Below are 21,639 nucleotides of genomic sequence, written 5' to 3'. Positions count from 1 at the left end.
TGGTCCCAAAATAGTAAAAAAAAGAATGAAATTTCCCACAACTGGTCAATGATACAGGGGGATGAAGTAACCAGCACCAGCTGGGCACTCCTCCTCAGACCCCTCCATAAGGTGGTAGTTGTTATCCTGAGAATGTCTTCCACTCTCCGGGAGTGACAGGTTTGACACAGCTGCTTCACCCTGGTGTGACAGCACAGATAGAAATTTAGCTGGAAAATGGACTATTTATACAGGTTTTTGCTTCCACAAGGTAGTTGTGAAGCTGGTAGAACATTTTTTCCCCCAAAAAGGCCTTGGCTTCGATGGTTGTGAACAACATGACTGATATGGCCTGGCAACTTCAGCTTCTGTAATGAATTATTAACGAGAGAAAAGCTATTTAGCACCTCTGGGAATTGTAGCTGAATGCTTGGATAGCATCTTAGTATTTTTGTAAGTGATACTGATGAATGGGCTCTGTAAAATTGAAATAATGGAAGAATCTTTAGCATATTAATGCAGTAAAAGCTGCCTGTCATGAGTCAGTGACACAGCAACAATTGGTTACTTGGTACAGGTTTGAGGAGTCTTGAAGATGGTTTACTGGGCCAGAAAATTGTCTAATAAAGTGACTTTTTCATATAGATGTTTTGTATGAATTCATGGTTATTTGCTAAATTATAGTCCATGTAATTTTGTAATATAGTGTGAAAGGTATTTATTTCAGCCTTTTCTGCTGAAATGAGACGGATGGGCCTGGATCATTTATTCTAGAAAATAATACCTGAAGAAGTGATAGCTCTTTTAGAAAGAAGAAAACTCAGATATCACAAAAAAAATAGAAAGGTGAAACTAGTATCTTCATACATTCTCTTAGAAGTATTTCTACCCATAACATTTTAATGTAGTGCCTTGGAAGCTGAGTAGACAAAGGAAATATTCTTATTGGACTATTGCATCTTCAAGGATGAAAACAAATAAAAAATTTAAAATAATTGGGTTTCTGTCTTTGATACTAAAATTAAATGGAAATATAGAGGCCTCCTGTGTGTTTGTAAAATGAAAGGTGGTGGTTAGGAAAGGTGGCTGTTATCAGCAAGTATCATTCAGGCACAAACCATAGTGATTAAAAAGCCAGGCATAAATGTGTAGAAGTAAGGGTCAGGTTATCTTGTGTATAATACTTACCAAGATTATCTGGCTTGTGGTTATTTCAGTCTCTTTGGGTTTCTGTAAGCCCTGCTGGGACAGGGTGAGTCCCCTGCCTGGGATTTCCTTTTTCTGTTGGACAGGTACTGAGGCAGAGCAGATCCACTCAGGAGATTCACTACTGTGGGGACTGGTGGAGTTCAGACAGTCCCTGTAATGCTTCTCTCCTGACCCAAAGAGGTTTAGAGGTTTTCTCGCCTAATCCATCAATAGCTCACCATCACCCATGATCTTGTCCTACATAGCTATTGTAACATCTTTTTTTATTTTTTTTAAAGGCAGTTTTCTTAAATTTCTTCCAAGAAAGAGAAAGTCCATCTGTTGCATCCCACTGTTGGGGTTCTTGGTTTAACATTTATATTCCATGTGCCATGTTAAATTTACTATAGTCAAGATAGAGGCCTGGAATAATCTATAATTCATGGTTGTAATCATGTCCCAAAATCTTCCTTTTCTGTTTAACTGAATTTGTAAACCAAATCAATGAGTGCCACTTTTATTGGGCATGAGACACGGCTGTTTTTGTGTCTGTGGCAATATCTATCTAGTTGTCTATGTTCTGTATAGCCCCTGCCATTTTTGGGGTTTTTCTCTATTAAACTTTAGATTATTCCATTTGTCAATTGCACAGGATCCCACATAGTTGTATCAGCTCAAAGAGGCTCTGAGAAGTAGCAGGGAGCTGGAAACAGACAGGAGGTGAAAAAAAGGAAGCTCTTTAACTGGATTTACTACTACTGAAATGAAGTGTAGAACTATACTCTTTAAAAGCTTGTGATTAGTCTTGATTCCTGGCAAGTATGTAACAGCCATTGGAAAAACCAGAAATCATTCTACAACATTTACAAGTAAATCACTTATCCAATATACTCACAGTCTAATTTTTATGTTAATGACAATTGTTAAAATTGATTAAATGCTGGTTATCTCACATATATTGCCAAAAGACAGCCCAAAGTAACCATTATTTAGCATTATCTGACTTTTTGAAGCAAAAACTCACAAAGGGTTACTCATAACAACTTTCATGAGACTTTCTAGATCAGTAATTTCCGTACGGGTAGGAAAGTCCCAATCGATGGGACAATTTTTAAATGTTGACCTTTTTATGTTTCTTGAAGCATTGCTGTGGGTTTATTCAGTCTTAATAAATCTGAATGGAAGAATGCACTCAAAAGTGCTGATAAACGCTTTAGATCTAAATCTGTCAGAGATTCATACAGTCAGAGTGTAAATCTATACTGAATAATGCATTACCTAATCTGACCTTTCCTATTTCACAGACTATTACACTTCTCCAAAATTGACTCCAGTATTGGTTCTTTGTTGAGTCCAATAGTTTGGGATTGACTGAAGCAAAACGGAGGTGAAACTTCCCACCATTCACACATCCTCAGCATCACTGGGTACACAAATAATTCAGTCAGTTCTCTTTCAGCTCTTATTGGTACAAAAATATTTTCAGATATGGTTTCTTAATGCCTCTTTTAAAGTTAATAGACAGCATTGTTTATGTAGAAGGGAAACAGAAGAGTATTTGTTGAAGAGTTTTCTAATTAATTACTTGAAATGCCAAAGGCCCTTTTCTGTAACTTAGTGAAACACCTTTTAAAAGGGCTCTGAAATTTTACAGGACTGGGCCCAGTGGTGTCAGTGAAAGATAATTTAGTTGTTAATATTGATAGATGCGTTCACACAGACAAGACACTGAGGCATGACAATGGGGCCAATTTCTATTTCAATATATATAAGTGTAGGCTATTTAAAATGGGTTATTTGGCAGGTCAGAGGAATCCCTATTAGTAGCAGAGGGCTAAAGCATTCCAAATGAATACAAATCAGAAAAAAAGTTGTAAAAACCCTAATTAGCATTTCTAGACTTGCTGTAGCTATCTGCTTATTTATCAGAATTTCTGTAATCTAATAAATCACCCCAGTCTTTCTCTCCTAATTCCTGGGTGGCCAGGTGGCAATCATGGACAAAATGTTCCTGAGCCTGTGCTGCCGAGTGGACTAGCTAGACAGTGGCACAAAGCTTTGCAAATAACTTAGAAGCTGTTTAGACTAAGATTGTTTTCTTACAAAGCCTCTCACTGTACAGTCTGCTTGACTTCATTACTTCCTTGATTATTTGGGTGACCATTATGTGGAACATTAGGATTTCTCAGGACTACCTGCTGAGAGCTTCCCAGTTTCCCCAGGATGCATATATTGCTGTTTGCACTGCATGGTGTGGCAGCTGCCTGCACGCTGGTGGCTGTGGTTGTCCCAGTCTCTTTGGCTGGCTGCAGCCTCTGCAAGGCATGACTAATTTTGTTCCAGGTAGAAGATATATCTCCATTTTGGGAAGTCTGGCTAACAGGGGAGTAGTTTTCTTATATTGCATATTGGATTGTTTTCTGGCTGTTATTTCTTCAGTCAGTGTGTGCCCACACATGCTATATTCTCCCCAGGCATGGTTGTAAATATCATGTACAACCCAGGTACAGTCATGTGTCTTTATTTACATCTGCATCTGTCTGTATTATCTGAAAAATTGATTTTGTGCTTTTTCTAAGTGCGGTTTAGAAAGGAAAACGCAAAACTGAAATTTATATAGCTCTTTCATCCATATGTATTTGATGCACTGTATACACTGATTTCTAATTTTTATCTTTAATAGAAATATCATCCTACACTGTGGCATAAAATATTTCTATTTAAATGTATTTTCTTGTTCTAATTTAATATGGCAAATGAGCAGTGTTCCATGCTCATAATTACAGGATTTTAAATTTTTTTTGAGTCTGTTGAATGATGTAAGTATTAATTTTTAGATGGTACATAAATATTCAATTCCATAATTACCTAGTCATGTAATGCATATTATTATTCAGTAATACCAATAAAATCAACTGAGCTGGTATTTGGTGTATTCTGTTGAAAAGCTATGAGTGTTATTAAGCTAGAGTGTATATTGGGAAACACTAATAGGGATAATTTTTTTTAATGTGTTATATTTTACAGTGTTATTGTCTTTCAGATTAGGAGCTCTGCTGTGTGTCATTTTTCTGCTCTCTATCATGATATTGCTTTGCTATTAGAATAACAGCATTTTAGCATTTGCCATAAGAGTGCAGTTTAGTATTAGAGTGTAATTCATTCCTGGGCACAGGGCCAGGATGAGGCTGGTGAATCTCCCAAATAAGTGTCAAAGCATATAAAAATTGTCATGTTTTCCTCCCTCATTTGGCCTGGTGTGCAGAACTGCTTTTGTAAATACTTTGATGAGATTTGTGCTATGAGAAGAGCTAATCCAGAGACATAAGAGCCTAAAATGTGTTTGGGCAGGGACCTGCTGCTCCTTTTGATCATGGCTGGGCTGTGCTGTGGGTCTGATGCCCAGGGATGGGCATTACCTTGGGCACAGAGCTCTGTCCCCAAGGTAATGCCCATCCCTGACACTGCCTGCTGTGGGAGCAACCTTTGGACTCCTCCTCCATACAGGGACCAAAGTAACTCCATATAAAGTGACATTTTCTTCCTCAGAAATTACTGGAAGGGCTCACCCGTGGCAGGCATACCGTGACTGTGAATTAACCTGCCACTTTACCAATGGACACAGGCGTCCTTACTAGACCAAAAATGAAACAGGCAAAGCATTAAAAAATCAGTGTAAGAGTGTGGGAACTGAACCTTTGGACACACATTTGTCTCAGCAGAAGCGAGCTAATGAGTAATACGCTGACTTGAGAACTGAAAATCTAACACCCAATGCTGGTGAGCCAAAGAAGCTCTGCTGGGCTTAAGCTGAGCACTTCTGTGTCCAAGGTGCCCAGCGTCAACAAAGACATATATATAAAATGTCCTGTCTTTCCTGATGGAAGCTGTGTGAATTAGTGTCTGTAAATAACCTGGCAGTCCCGAGGAGGTGGCTGCTGCAGGAGTGGCATGTGCTGTGTGCTCTTCCCCAGGAACGAGTGACTGCCAGAGCAGCGGTAATGAGTAACCGCGGCTCTCCTGCTCCCTTCACCTCCCCAGGGTACCTGTCTGTCCCCATGCTGCACCGACAGGGACAGCCCTGAGCCTCATCAGTTGGGACGTCCTTCGAGGTGACAGCAAGCCAAATTTAGCAAGATGAGGGAAGCCTGAATAAATGGCCTGTTTGCATGGTGTGACACACACCTGGAGCTTAACTCGAAAGGCGTAAGGACCTTTGACAGCGTGCACACTTAATTACTGTGAGGCCTGCTTTCCTGGAGTTGGAAGTGCTGCTGACCACCTTGAGGCTGTCATCCAGAAAGAAATGGATGTCTAAACCTGCTGGGGACAATGATGAATTTAATTTGAATGAATTTCTTGCCATGGCAGATATGAAACAAAATATTTACTTTAAAATAAATAAAAGGGATGAAAGTTATCTTGAATCTGATTTAAATTATTTCTGTAGAGCAATCCATGGTATGCAGTCAGTATTGCTTGTAGGCAGTTTTATGGGCTAGCTAGAGCTAAACTGGAAAAATAATTTTATACCTTCTCCAGATGAAACTTGCTGTACTATAAATCTTCTGTGCAGTTTGAGTTCTATCTGAACAGCCATTCATTAAACATACTACAAGATGAGAGGGGTTGGAGCAGGTTTAAGTGAAGATCAAGATGATTAGAACCAAAAAAAAAGAAGAAAAAATACAAAAAACATTAAGCTGGGTTGGTTTGTGCATGTGGCTGATAATATGTGAGGGAAAAATGGGCATTTCCGGCCCAGTGGGTTCTTCCTGTTTATGTTCACTATAAGAACTGGGTAAATTGTAATTCAAAGTTCTGCACAAAAGGCACAGTAAAATAGATTATGTTTTGAGATGCCAAATCTGAGCTGTTAGCTGTCATTTTCATCTGTCTTCATATACTTCCGTGTGCTGCCATGGTATATCAGTCACACAATTTCTAGGGAAAATGGTACTTCTGTACAGTGGATGCAGAGGTGGAGCCAGAATGCAGCTGATCTAAATATTGTGTTCATTTATAGTGAGCTGTGTTTAAAATTCTGCCATTTTTCGAAACAAAATCCTGAGGAAGCTTTGTTTCACTTGGACTGCTAAAATGTTTCTGCAATGTAATTAATTGAATGTTCTGAAGCAGTAGATACAGGAAAAGTCCACAGGCTCTTCTGCTGATGCTCAGCTGGTAAGAAGTGTACAAGTTGAGTAGAAATTTCTGATTCTAAGAAAATATGAATTTTCTGCTCAGCCTGTATTTCAAGGACAAATATCCTCGGTCTTTAAGAGGTTAGACATTTTTATGAAAAGCTGGTGCAACTCCATATTAAATCAATAAAAATGATTTGTATTTTAAGAGTGAGGATTTCCTCTAGAGGATGGTATTGGAGGAAACAGAGTTTTGATATAAGGGGTCAATATCCATATTTATGAATCATCCCTCCTGAGTAATGAGAGCTGCAGAAAAGATGTATCCCTTGTGTTGGTGAGCCTCATGACCTGAGACAATGTGTGCTACATGTGTCAGAGGCTTCTGAGGAAAAAGAGAGAGATGTAGCACTGTAGAAATTATCTTGAAATGCTTACTAAATATACTGATTGACCACAGCTAGAAGTCTACAGGATTCCACAGATTATAAGAATGGTAATTAATCATAATACCAGAACATTCAGGCGGATGATGTGTTTGCAGTTTTGAGAAAACTGCACACCACAGTTTAGTGAATCTGTGGTCATAACTACTGCATCAATATAGACTCTCTGTTTTCTAGGGCCAGGAAAAAGCCATACTATACAAAGCAGTCATTTTTTTTTGTATAATTTCCACAGCTTGGTGCTGGGTAACTGTCTTTCCTCAGTTTCCCATTAAGTGAATGCAGAAATGCTCAGAAAAATGATCTTTGCATAATCTAAATGGTCTTTTCTGTAGAAAAAAAACCCCCATTATTTTATAATTCTAGAATTATTTTATAGTTAATTTAATTTGCTTGCATGTTGATGTCCATGTATGTGATCATGTGTTTGGAGAATTACTGAGGAAAGTTTAGCTTAGAAAACAGGCTTTGCTTTCAGTTCTGGAAGTAAGGTGGTCTCTGTTCTTGGTGGGGAAGTGAGTTTCAGGATTTGGCTTTATGGTCTGTGGAAGGTAGTTTGCATGCTTGAGTTCCTTTGGGTGTGAGCTTCTGGTGGGATGTATTTGTGACACTGTTGTGGTGCAGGAGTTGTTCTCCTGAGAATTAGTGGTGTGGGGATCTTGTCAGCACAGCAGGCTGTGATGCAGCTCTGCCCCACAGATCTGCAGCTGCAGCCCTCATTTGCCTTTTGTGGAAAAGATGCCCAAATGCTTAGCATTGCCTTCTGCATGTCAAGGATATAAGATGCACAGCAGGGAATGCTCGGGTGATTTACAGGAAGAGGTGCTTATTCAAATGATTTCCAAAAAATATTTTCATTGGCACAAACATCAGTATGTATCAAGACTGTTCCCTGGCAATTCTTGAACTGGAGCAGGATACAATTTACTGGATGAGTAATTTGCTGTGAATGGTTGTTCATCTCTACTCTGGCATTTTCTAAGCAATTGATTATGACAAATTACCAGGTAACAGGTTTGTTTAGGCTGTGCTTTGAAACAAACAGCCTTTGCTGTGGATCCAGCCTGCTGGGCTGAGTGACAGCTAGTGCCCCTGGGCTTGTCTGAAAAGGAGGATTCTTAGATATAAGCAATCTGTGATTAAAACCTTGTATCATTCCATCTTACTCAGCCATTTTCTTTTAAATTTTCAAATTGAATCCCATCTTTTGCTAGCAGTGATTACAGTGCTGGGGAGGCTCCACATCACCCTTCCAGGGCTCTGCTTGGCACGCTGTGACAGCCAGGGCACGCTGCACAGCCTTTGTGAGTAACAACAGACTTGGAAGCTACCAGCTGGCACAAATTGCCAGAAGGAACTACAGAAGATTATTACTGTGCAGGAAGCTTTCTCTGGGAAGGTTTGTTCTGCCCATTTTGTCCTGGGGAGTAGTCAGTCCATTCCAGGGAGAGTGCTATGGCCTTTGTGGTGTGCATCGTTCATGTTCCTTAGGCTCCTTCAGGCCAGGATGCCTGCAGGATTGGCAGACTTGTGTTCCTGCAGTAGATTTGGGGTTGTCTGCATTCCCCTCTGCTGCCAGCACAGCTTGGTGAAATTTAGGTATCCTGTTTTGGGTGGAGGAGTGACATGGTCCTTTTTTGTGTTTATTCCTTGAAACAGGAGGTCATTAAGATACTGAAACAGACTTTACAATTAAATTCCTCATGTTTAGGGAGATGTTTTTTTCCCCTACATACTACTGGTATCCCATTATCATAATTCTCATAATAAAAAGCATATGCTTCACCTGTAAAACTTGTAGATTGCTTCTACATTATGAAGATTTTCTGCTTGTGCTGCCCAGTTGTGAAGGCAAAGCTTGTAACAGAAATCTGCTTATATTGAGGCATGGTGCTTTCAGCCTTATGGGAATGTTACTTTGGTATTTACAATTTTGAAAAGACCAGGTGATCAACACATTCACAGAAAAACAAGTGTTCCTTAGCAGAAAGCAGTGTTACTTGATAATGTCTCACCATGTTTTGTGTTGATTGTATGGAAGCTGTTATTTCATGTTTAAATATTGGAATCCAACCTGTTGTTACTAATTTAGAAGGACAGGATTTATCTTGGTTCAACAAACCACTTTACAAAGGTGCTTTTCCTAGCCCTCTTTTCCATCCATCTCTAGCACCCTGTAGTAGTGTTTCTTTCTTTCCTTTCACTAACAGGTGTATTACCTTGTAAATGGTATTGAAATCAGGTGAGAGTAATCTTAGTGTAAGAACTGTTATCAACCTGTATGTATGCTAATTACACAGTATGAAATTCTTATAAAGAAATATGGTAGTAATCATTGTTTTCAGTGATTGTGACTATTCTTCAAGTTTATGATGACAGAGTAGAAAGTTTAATTTCTCAATTTAATGACTAATGTTTTTACAAATGCTATACTGGTTAAAAAAACTTCTATTTTGTTGAAATTACAGGGAAAAGGTTGGGGGTTTTTATGGCTTTTGATAAAAATCTGAACATACTCCATTTTCATAAAACATCCCTGTATAACATAAAATACCTTTTTTAATGAACAGTCATATACATTTTCACATGTCACAGAGGAGGTTTCATTGTCAATACAGGAAAGTTGGTTACAGGAGGGAAGTGATTAATTTGTCTATTTAGCTGAACTGAGTTTGTCCAAATTCTGTGTAACTGATTGCATGGGATAATAGCTACTATTTGATCTAGACGGGCGAGGGGAGATGGAAGCGAGAAAGTAACTTTTCTCTGGTCATGTTGTAATGTAATTAGTTGTTTGTTTTTCAGGTTTTTTTGCCTCCTTTATCAGTTTTTGAAAACTTATTAGCATTTTTTGTTTTGCAACTGGTATGAAAAATAAGGCAATCTGTACAGCTTCACATGGGCTTGTATTATAAAGCATACTTGTGAACATATATAGACACACATATTTATAAGAATGAAAACCATTAATGAGACTTTATGTGAACTCAGCTGGTACATTAGAAGAACCAGCAAAAAAAAAAAAAAAAAAAAATCTGGCTTTTCAATTTCAAAGGATATAAAAATAGAAGCTCAGTGTGAGGAACACAGCTTTCACTGATTTTTTTCAGATACCTGTCTTCTACCATTATGTTAGAGCCCAGCTATTAAAAAAGTTTGATTACTAGTGCTTAATGTTAATTTCTATTTTTGCCAGAAGAGATACACAGTGCCCTGTTCCATTTTTTCTCAACTATGCACACCTCTCCCTGCCCCTCAGTTTCTAATGAGATAGTACAGCAACCCACACAGTTTTCAGAAAAATTTGTTTCCTGAAGGCATCAGTTTGGGTGTAGCAATTCTACTGCCAGCAAGCCCCAAACCTCTTGGCAAGAGCTTGGCCTCAGTGTTGTTCCCTAACAAGAATTTTGGGGAATACCAGGGGCCACACTGATCATCTGGGCTTTGCACCTTCCCTGTTGTGTTTTCTGTGGTTACTGTCATCCCAGAGAGGAGTTTTGTCAACAGATTAATGTTCTCCTATTATGAATAAGAAGACAGGCAGATGGAGAGCATCTCTGTTCGTACCACTGCTCCTCAGTGCCCCAGAGCAGCACAAACATGGGATGCACTCCCACTCTCATCTGGTGGGCACCAGCTCCTTCCAGCTTCTGGCTTGTAAAATGCACAGCAGGGATAAGCATAAACAAGGGCAGTCAAGTGGTGGAAGGGAAGAAAGTAGGAGAAAAAGACTAAGAGAGAGAGAGAAGCCAGGAGCAGGAGATAAAAACTGGGCAGAGCAAACAATTGTGAAGCTGGAACTAGTATGAAGCTTCAAAATTGCAAATATGCCACTAAGCACTGCGGGAGAAGAGGGGATCTAGGAAGCAAAGCTGAAAATAGAAATCATGCATCTGAGAAGCTACTGGTCTTTCTCAGAAATAACAACTTTCTATCAGATTTTTACCACTTTCAATTGACTCATAGCCAGAACTGCAATTAAGCTTCAATATATTTTATAAAAAATAGTCTTAGTTTACTTTCACATAAGTGAAGAGATACAATTGCACAATGGTGGTTACAATGGTAGAAATACATACTGTTGATAAAATGTTTGCAAGAGATTTAAAAACATACTGTACAGCACCACATCTGAAATTGGATGATGGCAAAATGAATCATATGTTTTGTCTAAGAAAATTAAGTTCCTACTAATTTTTTTTTCTGAATAAATAAAAAAATACAATGTGCAATATGTGTCTGACACTACTGAAATATTTCCTGAAGTTAAGCAATATATTAAAACAAAAAATGAGGTAAAAAAAGACATTCATGCATTTAAGCCACCATTAGTCTCTGACTCTAAAATAAGGCAGATCATAATCTTTTAAAAACTCTCTTTAGCCATTTAAATCCTCTTTAGTGCTTTTCAAGACAAGGTCTTGACAGACCTTGCAGAATCATGAGTTAAGATGCTTTTTATTTCTGACAGATCATTTTTGACAGGTTCAGCCATATTTGAGATGCATTACATAGAAGAAAATGTTGCTTTTGTTTAATGAAGAAAGAAATGTAAATTAAAAGGAACTGAGAGAAATGGATGCTTTTAGAGTTAATCACAAATGAGACTGCTTTGAGGGAGGGAGGGGTAAGGGAAATAAAATTATGTGTCATCCTCAGTTTTAATGATGTGGAAAAGTGTGACATTAAACAGGACTTGATGTCCATTATTCCAGGCATAGAGAGCTCTATCTCTTGCATTGTAGTCAAGCATGGATATATGAAAATACTGATTATGGAAAGGAATGTCTGTGTACTCATAAGTGGAGGTTTTTGTGGAGTAGGAATAGTAGACCTTGGCTCCCGTTAAGTGCGAGTTAGTGACATACAAGGTGCCACAGATCATGAAAGATTCTCCAGCACTTCTCTTAGGGTAGCCCGTGCTCCAGCTCTTCAGCACCTCCAGCGTATCCTGGTTCAGCTGGCTGATGACAATGTTGCCTGCATTCTGGTTGGTGGCATACACAGCCCACAGCCCAATTTCATCCGCCATCAGGTCGATATCGGAGAAGCCACCCCAAGTGTAAGGGTAGACATTGTGGAAGCCAGCGTACTCCAGGCTACGCTGCGCCAGCACCCGCCCCGTGTCGAAGCTGTACTTGATGATGATGTTGCTCTGGTACTTGTTGAAATAGAGGGAGCCATTGTAGACAACGTGGTTGGTTCCTGCCCATTTGAATGGAAGGTTGTATGTCCTTGATTCGGCCCCACTGACGAAGTCTGCGATTGATTTGTATTCACGGACAATTTTATTGTTAGTGTAACTATCCATGTACCAGACCTGGAAAGGAAACAAAGATTGGGAGTGACCATCTCAAACAAAGTGTGTGGTATGTGATCATGATATGGCATGATGGAGACCTTGCAGAAAAAAAAGGAAAGCAAGTTTTAGTTGTGCAGCAGGCTATGAAAGTGCAACATTACCCACATTCCTGTCACAAAAGCAGGAGGAACTCGTGGATTTCTGAATCAAACTTTCCTGTACAGGTGAACTCTTGACACAACTGTTACTAACTACAGTGTCTGCATTTTCAGAGAAATTTAATACTGGATTATTCAGTGCTTGGGCCTCTGCTATATTGTGCTTGCTTAAAGGTATTTCTAGAGACTAATAATCTAAGAGACAGAGATGGGAAATGGAATGTGAGATAAACTTGAATTTATACTTAGGAATAAATGTGGTTAAATTTTTTTCGGCTGATTCTCTATTCAAAGAAAAAAAGTCTTTTCTTAGTAAAGGAAACAAAAACAATAGTAATGAAACCACTAGGGTTTCAAAGCCATTTTTTCCCCTTAAAAAATAATTGTTACTTCTTTTTAATGTTCTTTATGCAGCTTCCATTCCCCCATTTTTTTCCTTCATGCAATTTGCTTTTTCTCCTTTTAGTTTCTCAGAGTTTGTTGCTCTCCTAAAGGTAACTGGGATTTCTGGAATCAGTAGCAAACCTGCGTGGACACAATGGGCAGAGGAGAGCTGCACACAAATCTTTATCTTTTGTCACTTTTCTGTTGCTTTTTCTGTTGTCTTTAGTTTTTTCAGTATTCAAAAATTAATCTTGTGGGTTTCCTACAAATGAAACCTATTGTTTTGACTTCCAAAGCTCTTTGATGAAGAGAGCATCTTCTCAAAACTATTTGAAATTTGAGATCCTAATGGAGATCCAAATAACAAAACAATAACATAGCTTGGATATGATGGAGCAAATGATCTGACTAGAGCCTACATGGGGCCTAATCCTGCCAATTTTAACTGTGCTGCATTATGGGTTGTGTTCATGGGTAAAAATGTTGATGTTTGTTGTAGATTACTCTGGTTTTTAAAAGACCTAAGCACAATTAAATACGTTAGGAAATAAAAAAAAAAATGGGGTTGTCAGTTGTGATAGATGATTGTCAACCCTAAAAAAGTTGAATTAAATGGCACGAAAGTGCTTAGATAATTTTTTCCTTTTGATATTTTTCCAAAAATACTGTTGCTTTTTCTCTGGAGATGTTTGAGTGTGAAAATGACTGAAATAGAAAAACATGCTCAGGAATGTAACTTCCTCGGGGAAAATATCTTTTAAAAGATTTTAAAAAAGCAAGTAAGACTCCAGGACACAAAGATAATGCCTTAACATACTCTGTTATTTTTCTCTGATGCCAATGGATCTGTCATCCAGGCTCCAAATCGGGTTCCAGATATCTTCACTGTAATGGGGCCTGTGATTTTCATCAGTTTGCCACATGCTGAAATGAAAAAAACAAATGCATTAATGCACAACTCTTCTTGATGTCAGAACACAAGACTAAATGCTCCAAACAACATACAAACTACTCCAGGGGATTCAGGCTTATGTTGAAGCTTGATTGTCACCTTCACAGGAGGAACTTTGCCGTATTGAAGAGTAATATAAATATGCAAAAATATACACATAAAATTTTATTGATATATATTTTTGTATTTACATCTTTTGAAGCACAGTTATGGTCTTTTCAGGCTGTGAAAGTACATGAGGCAGAATGTGTCTGGAAAGCTCTAAAGTGAGCAAGTATCAGGAGGAGGCTGTGATAGTGCAGCTGGAGAGGAGCTGTTCTGGAATAGCTAGAAATGGGTGGATAGTCCCATTCTCTGTGATGTGACTGGATATTGGTAGCTGCCATATAGAGCAACTGAGTGTATAATTTATAGAAGGACTAGCGAGGGAAATAAAACCACAACATTCTCTTGAAGTGTTCATAAGCAGCGTTATTATGGGTGGTTTTATTTTTGGTAATAAATAAGGGAAAATGAAGTGAGGTTTTTTTTGGCACTTGCACAAATGCATTCCAAGTGTTTTACTGCTTGCACTTTTCTGCTTATGGTCCAATTTGTCATGACATACTAAAATCAGTGAATGAAGAATTAGTTCTTAATGAATGTATGTCTATTTTCCTGCATAATATGAATCCAGGAAGCACTATAATATAGTTATTAGAGTTTGCTGAGAGGAAGTCCCTGGATTTTGCTGCATAAGTGCCATGATTTGCTGTGTAATCTTTGGAAAATCCATTTATACTTTTGGGCTGCTTGTTCCTTCATCTACAAAATAGGGATAAGAATCTAAATCTCTATTACCCAGTTTTATACTAAATGATATTTGTAAAGTTCTTCAAATCCCAAAGGGAAGGATGCTTTGGAAGTAGAAGTACCACTGCAATCAATAGTCTCATGCCTGCAGTAATAGCTCCTCTGCCGCTGATGTAACAGAACTTCTTTGGATACATAGAATATTCTACTTTTGAATTTTTTTAAAAATTGTTACTGTAAAATATTATTCAGTCTACATTATAATCAGATGCACCTAGATCTTAATCTGATCTGTATCTACTCTAATTATATGTCAGAGTATTGGCTTCTGTGAATGCTACCCACAGAAGTTTTATTCCATAAACATGTCCTGACAAGAATTGGAGGGTTCCAAGCATACTGTGCAACCTGCCTTCTCTTATAAATACCCATGACTTACAGGACTATCAGCAAAGGATCCATACATGCATAATTACATGTGAATTTGGGGTGTGTGTAATCACATGAACCCTATTTCTATGTGTTTAGCTGCATGCACCCTTTAAAAGTTTTGTCAACTAATTTCCCAGCAGCTTCATCTTGAATTTTCTCTTATTCCAAAGAGAAGGAGCAAAATTCAGTCATCACAACTGTTGTGGTAATCATTAAATCTCAGTGAGAGTAAGAGAACTGCTTACTGTACTGCAATGAGTGTTGAAAGTGTTGCCAGTGCAGATGGAAGAACCCTTTTAAGTGGCCAGGACAATATAAATAATGCATTATACTGCTGAAAAACACCTGCTGGGGAGAAGAATAGAGAATAGCTATTGCATACACTGATTAGAAAATTGTATTGTGAAATGCAACAAAATCTGTGAAGATTCAAGCCAGATCCTGTGGCACACTGGGGCCATTGGCTTCTGGCTGCCAGGCTGGCATGGACAGGCACAGCTGGGTCATCTCCAGCATGGCCAGTGTGGCCACAAAGCAGGTGTTGGCATGAAAGCTGCTTTCCCCTCATGCTCTCTGATCTGAGCACCCAGTCCCAGCTCTCAGCAGTTACAGGAAGCCAAACTGAGGCTGCTTGTACTTCAAAAGGCACACAGGGATAGGCCAGAAAAACAGCCAGTCCATTAGTAGGGTACCATAAATGTCATTTAAGCGTCTAAGACCAGGGAATAATGCCAATAAGGATGAATGAATCTGTTACATCTTGAGAAGGTCCACTCCCTTTTGTTAATGGCTATGCTTAATAATTTATTTTACACAAAAACTTTCTCTCCACTGCTAATGTACATAATTTTAATGGTTTTTTTTTCATTAGGTACATCAAGAGATTAGAATGCGTTGCAGGAATTCAGGATAGATAGGATGTCAATACACCTAGTAATTCCATTGTACAAAATATATCTCGCACTCACTGCTTCACTAACTGTTGTTACAAGGTGCTGTAAAAGCAAAGAAAAACAAGATACTTGTTAAACTGATGATTTTTGGTATCTAATAACTTACTGGAACACTCACTATCAGAAAATACTGTTTATTCACAAGAATTTTCTTGCTTGCTGCAGTATTGCAACACAGCTGTTTTCTCCTGACTGCCTTCTGTCAGTGCAGTAATGTGCTATTTTGTGTGTGTACTGAGGGGAAAATAGTATCATAAGAAATTTCTGTTTGAAGAAGTCTTTCATGTGTTTTAGCACATCACCACTGTGCTATTTCCAGAATAAAATAAAGGAATAAATTATTTAAGAGGCTAACTTAACCTAGATTTTTCTCATTCTACTGTGTCACAAAAATAAGGAGTCTCTGCTTATCCAGTTAAGAAGATATTTAATGTCCTGGGTAGCATTTGAAAGTAAACATCCCACACTTGATAACTGAGACACTAATCAGTGTCTCAAGCCTAAACCTTGGAATTTCAAGTTTATTCATGTTTAGTGTTAAGTAAATTGTTTAGTGTTAGGTAAATTGTAAAGTGTTTATTTTTCATAACGGGGCTGGATTGTTTGCTTAGGTATCCAGGTTACAATAGTGATCCATTCAGAAATCTCCAAATGCATGGACAGACTGGGAGAGGGAAGACTGCATTGTGTTTGTAAAGCAGGTTACCTATCCCTGATAGAAGCTGAGGCTGACACTTGATATTGATCCTTCAGTCTCTTAGTTTTAGTAGCTGGTACTGAGCTAGTGCTGATTTTCAAAAATGCTCAACGTTTGACTTCTAAAGGCAGCATGGGAGCAGCCAAGGTGGATGTGGCCTGAGGTAAACCTGGTGCAGCAGTAGCAATGGATTGCTGCTGTGCATCCTGCAGAAATCATGCTTTGGGCTCTCTTAAGTTAGATGTGAAGTTTGGTTAGATTGTAATGCTAATTGGAGAATGGGAGATATCCTTGACACTAATGGTACAAGCTAAAGACATTACAGTCAGAGTGGCCTCTCAGGTGATACAGCAAGGTGCCAGGGTTATGATGTGGACATCTCAAAACTGATTCCATTCTACTTTTCACTGGTTTTTTTTTTTCATATTGACAGCCCAAAGATTACTCTAGTAGCAGTGTCTGTCTAAGCTTTTTTGAAAGAATATTTGTAACTCTCCAAATGGTTTAAACCTCAGATTTTGAATTTGCTATGTGTTATAATTTTTCATCTAATACCACCTGTATACAGTAAGGCATTACATCATGTCATGTACTTAGAATGATATAACTGACCTTGGGTTGAGTTACTTTTGTCTTTTATTAGAGTAGCATAGATCAGAATATAATGCAGTCTTTCATCAAAGAAACAAACAAATTCCCCCTCCCCCCAAACCTTAATCTTTCTAAAGAGAGACGGCTAAAAATGCACAGCCAAGGGACCAAATTTGCCGTGAACTTGTTAACTTACTGAGCTTTTTCATGCAGTCACGAAGCCTGGTTTCTAAATTGACTACACGCTGGTGTAGTTCTTCATAGTCATAAGCACCAATTTCTTCCTGAATCCCAGTGAGCACAGAAGACAGATTCCTAATTTCCTCCTTGAACTGTGTGATCAACTTGGCATCAGTTTTGTATTGTTCCAGAACTGGGATCAGTGGCAGGAGCTCATCCATCTTTTCTTTCAACTCCTGTTAAAGGCAATCATATGTGCATTAAAGATGTTTAAAGGAGTTCAATCCCCTAATTTTCTTTAATGTAATATTTATGCCTGATTATTAAAACAACTTGAAAATAATTATTTTAGTTACAAATCTATTATTAGTCTACTGTGAAAGTCTCAGACACTTCAGACTTAATGGTAGTAAGCAGGAGATGCATGAGAGAGTAGTCTTTCTATTGAAAGTAAAGAGCTATCTTCAAATTATCTGAACCAAACCCACTGACTTTCCATCTAGGGGATATAAACCACCCCTAAGTGTCTTTCATCAGAAGAAGAACGGGTCTGAACTCACAGTAGTGTTCAAGATCATACCTGGTTTACAGAGCTGTCATACAGCGTTGATGAGCTGGTAATCTCTACTTCATTCGCTACAAGTACTAAATTCTTTGTTTTTCTCAATGTCTGTTGAAAAGTGTTTATTTCTTTTCCAGCCACAGTGATAGAAAACTTTTTTTTCTGAAGTAAAAATCCATGGTTCTTAACTGTGGTTTGTACTTGTCAGCTAGCTGCATCACTAAATGCTTTTGAACTTGCTCAGTTGACATCTCTTCTGGAATATCACCAATAGTATTTTTGCCACGTGCAGTTGTTGTTGCATTGCCAATCATATTCTTAAACACTGACTGAAGAAAATAAGGCTCCGTCTTGAAATCCCAGACTTCCCTTTTCTCAAAATTTTTTGGGACTCATGCTTTGAGAATTTGTCTTAATCTGTAGCATATATTGGTTGCCCATCTCTCATTTCTTAATTATTCTTTTTAAAAGTACTAATAATAGAAGCTTTACTAAATTTAAACCAATTGCTTGAAGTTGTTTTTTGTTACTATTGTGTAGAAAACCTCAAAGAATCCTTATAGTCAAAAGATTTTGCTTTACTGAAATGTGGCAGCTGTATTATATATGGATTTCAGAGTATTACTTGTGTTGATTCTGTTCCCAAGGGGTCTTCCAATTACATTATGGCAGCAGTTACCAAAATGGGCACAAAGAAATGAAGTCCTTTTGTTTACAGTTAAAACTATTTTTATTTGGCTGTTTTTAATAAAATCTTAACCTAAACCTACTTTATGCCTGCTAAAATGAATAGTAATTTTTTCCTTGATGACAAGGGAAGTAGGCTTTGTGACAGAGAAAGAATAGTTCCAGAAACCATAGTTTTTGTTACTTCATTTTGAAATTATGAACTTAGACTTCAGTTCTGTGGGACAGTGAATGGCCAACTCAGGAAGATAAAATCTGTTTGAATTAGTGAAGGTAATATATTCCTGGTAGGATTTATCCCACATGATGTATCATATTTGAGCAAACTTGCTGTAACTTTTTGTGGCAATCAGGTACCTCCTGCCTGGCATAAAGTGAAGTATAGACTGAGTATATGCTTAAGTGTGATCTGGACCAAATTTGTACTCCTTGGTTCTGGTCAGCATGAATACACAGATTTAGAATATCTCACTTCAGTAAATCATATAAAGTTGAATCTCATGTTTTCATGATAAATACGTTTTAAAAATTGGCTTCTGCTGACACTCCAGAGCTTGTTGCTGCAATGAGTGGTACAAGAACTAATTTCTGTTGCAGCACAGATAGTTGGTAGATGTGTTCTGGCACTTTGTGGCAGTTGATATGAAAGGTTATGTTATATCCAACATGATTTCTTTGTCTCAGGAAAGATAAAGCATTGGAATTTGAGTAGACTAAATTTCAGAACAACTTATTGTATTATTTTGACTTTTAAAATTATTTTGTAATTGGATTGGCTGGAACTCTGTTTTATACTCCTGGCAAACTGTCAAACTGAAGGTAAATGACTGGCCAATAGAAATATTGAATATTTAAAAGGCTAGAGCACTGGAGTATTTTTCTACCTCTGATATTGTGTATCAGACATTCAAATTTTGGTATTTTATTCCCAAGGAAAACTGAAATTAGAATAAAGGATATATAATGGAATTATGAAAATGTATTGTTATTGTAGCAAGCAGTGATAAAAGGGAAAAAAAGGTGGAGATATTTTCTATTAATTAAAAATCTGGAAGAATGTGCTCAAACAGCTGTAAAGTAAGAACAATGATATAATTTCTAAAGCTTGGTAGTCAGATCATTAGTGTACTTAATTCCTGATGTTATTAAGACCCACTCAATATTCAGTAGCTCTGAAAAAAAACCCTAGCCCTCTTGGCTATGTAATTATTTAGGTATCTAACTTTAGCACCAATTGGAATATTGGGTTCATTTTATGTGAACTTTCAGAAGCACTTCAAAAAATATATATTTGCTTAACATAATGTAATCCTCAGAATGTATTTTCTAGCACCTTTTTTGTGGTCTCACAGTCTCGAAAGATCAATTTATCAGACTATATTTAAGGAATTTAAATATACTCTTGAAATATTTTTCTTCTGAAGAGTACTTCAGGTAGCTTTTTCAGAATACACAATGGTTATTAGTAATATCTGCAATCCTTCTTCCTCACAAAAGGACTGCCTTGTAGTTTTTGTTGTCATTAAGATTCAGTGGAAGTCTTTTTTTTAATCACACAAACATGACTGGGAGTGATTGCCCTCCACCCCATCCCAAACTCAAAACAGCAGATCTTCAGACACAAAATTAGATCTTAATTGTACTGGATAAAAATGACAATAAACTGATTTATTATAGCCTTTCTTCCCTTCAACTGCAGTAAATGTCATGGAACACTATGAGCACAGAACTTCACTTGTTTGCTGTTAATTCCACTGGATCTCCCCCTTTAGCATTGGAGCTTGAAAGAATACAAATTTCTCAGTATACAAGCACATTGATACAGGAAGAACAGGAATCTGTTTGTAGTGACATTTGTCTAATGACTTAATAATTCCTCCCTATTACAATTACATTGAACAGAGCAAAAGATTATCATCATAAAGGAAGATTTATTATGCTTTTCTTTTAAATGGCATCCTTGTAGGAGCATTTCCAGCTGAGACCCTAGCAGGCCATGCATTGCCACTGAGTACGTTGTTTCCAGCAGCTTGGGAGTTACTGTAAAAACTGGACCTACCTGAAAGTGCTTTGTCATTAATGTCTTCCGATCATCTTCAATCTGCCGGAACTTGGCCTTCAGCCCTTTCATTTGTGTTTCCATTTTTAAAACATACTGGAAATCCCTCTGAGTCCGTAGATTTAAAACTTCAATAGATTGGGACATATTCTGAACCTGTTAAAGAAGAACACTCTCTAAATGCACTTTTCATTGCTTTGTTTTTTTCACTGGTTAAATGTCAGACAATGAAATGCACTTCTGTCAATTCACTGTGAGTCATTTCTACCACAGTACAGCTCTACTTTCTGTAACTGCATGATGGTACAAATAGTGGGGAAGAGGGCAAGGCCTTGAAGCCAAAAATTGTTTGGACTACTTAGAGATAAAGAGCGAGATAAAGTCTTTAAGCATCATTTTCCTTGGGCTCAGGAAAGGCTGTGATGCAATAGAGTCTGCTTTGAGACCTGCAGTAGATGTGACTGTGGTTCAGAAGGTGCTCATATAGCATATATTTCCTTCCAGGCACTTTGGGAGGGACAGGACTGAAATTTGGAGATTTTGGTCAGTATGAGGAGCAGGATTTTCCTTGTTAGTAAGCATCTATAGAATCACTCAATATAAGGCATTCATAAGACTACCCAGAGATAAGCTGGACTGTGTTAATCATTACAGAAGTATTTTCCCATAATTTGGTTAAAATTAAATTAGAAATTTTATCCAATTGCCTCACTGGTAGAAAACCAATTTTTTTTTTTTTTTTCAGATGAAAAGTAGTGAATGCTTAGGTAACTTTTATAGATAAGTGACTTTGTAGCTATTGTGAGGACATTTACCACAGTGATGCAATAGTAACTGTCATCCAGAGTAAATTACACATACTTTTAAAAGTTTCTGTTATGAAAGCAATAGTAGTTATTCTATTTCATCAAGTGTTTTGTTTTCCTAAAACATGAGAAAACTAGACTGTTGTAAATGTATTTGGCACTTATTGAAGTTTTGGTTCAAACAAGACATATTGTACCTTCCTAAGGAAAGACAAACCCAGCAGTACTCTGTAGTTTGCAAGGAAATGCAATATTTCAAGGGATATTCATGTTTGGAACTAACTCATTATGATCTACAGAATGTATGGATTTAGAAACGACTCTTAA

The 21,639-nt window shown here is 37.7% G+C and overlaps 1 protein-coding gene across 1 annotated transcript in view; it reads right to left on the bottom strand.

Annotated features, from left to right (window-relative positions):
* Positions 1-10,730: 10,730 nt before the first annotated feature.
* OLFM3 (olfactomedin 3) overlaps positions 10,731-21,639 on the bottom strand; it is a 49,441-nt gene continuing 38,532 nt past the window's right edge. The window contains exons 3-6 of the mRNA XM_041483140.1: positions 20,507-20,662; positions 17,215-17,434; positions 13,419-13,525; positions 10,731-12,077 (exon numbers count right to left, since the gene is read on the bottom strand). Of these exons, the coding sequence (XP_041339074.1) occupies positions 11,400-12,077; positions 13,419-13,525; positions 17,215-17,434; positions 20,507-20,662 (1,161 nt within the window). The 3' untranslated portion in view covers positions 10,731-11,399. The remainder of the gene's footprint in view (positions 12,078-13,418; positions 13,526-17,214; positions 17,435-20,506; positions 20,663-21,639) is intronic.

Source organism: Pyrgilauda ruficollis, unplaced genomic scaffold, assembly GCF_017590135.1.
Source record: "Pyrgilauda ruficollis isolate IOZ18807 unplaced genomic scaffold, ASM1759013v1 scaffold6, whole genome shotgun sequence".
Lineage (NCBI taxonomy): Eukaryota > Metazoa > Chordata > Aves > Passeriformes > Passeridae > Pyrgilauda > Pyrgilauda ruficollis.
The sequence above is the reverse complement of the archived record's forward strand: the minus strand, read 5'-3'. Positions and strand labels throughout refer to the sequence as shown.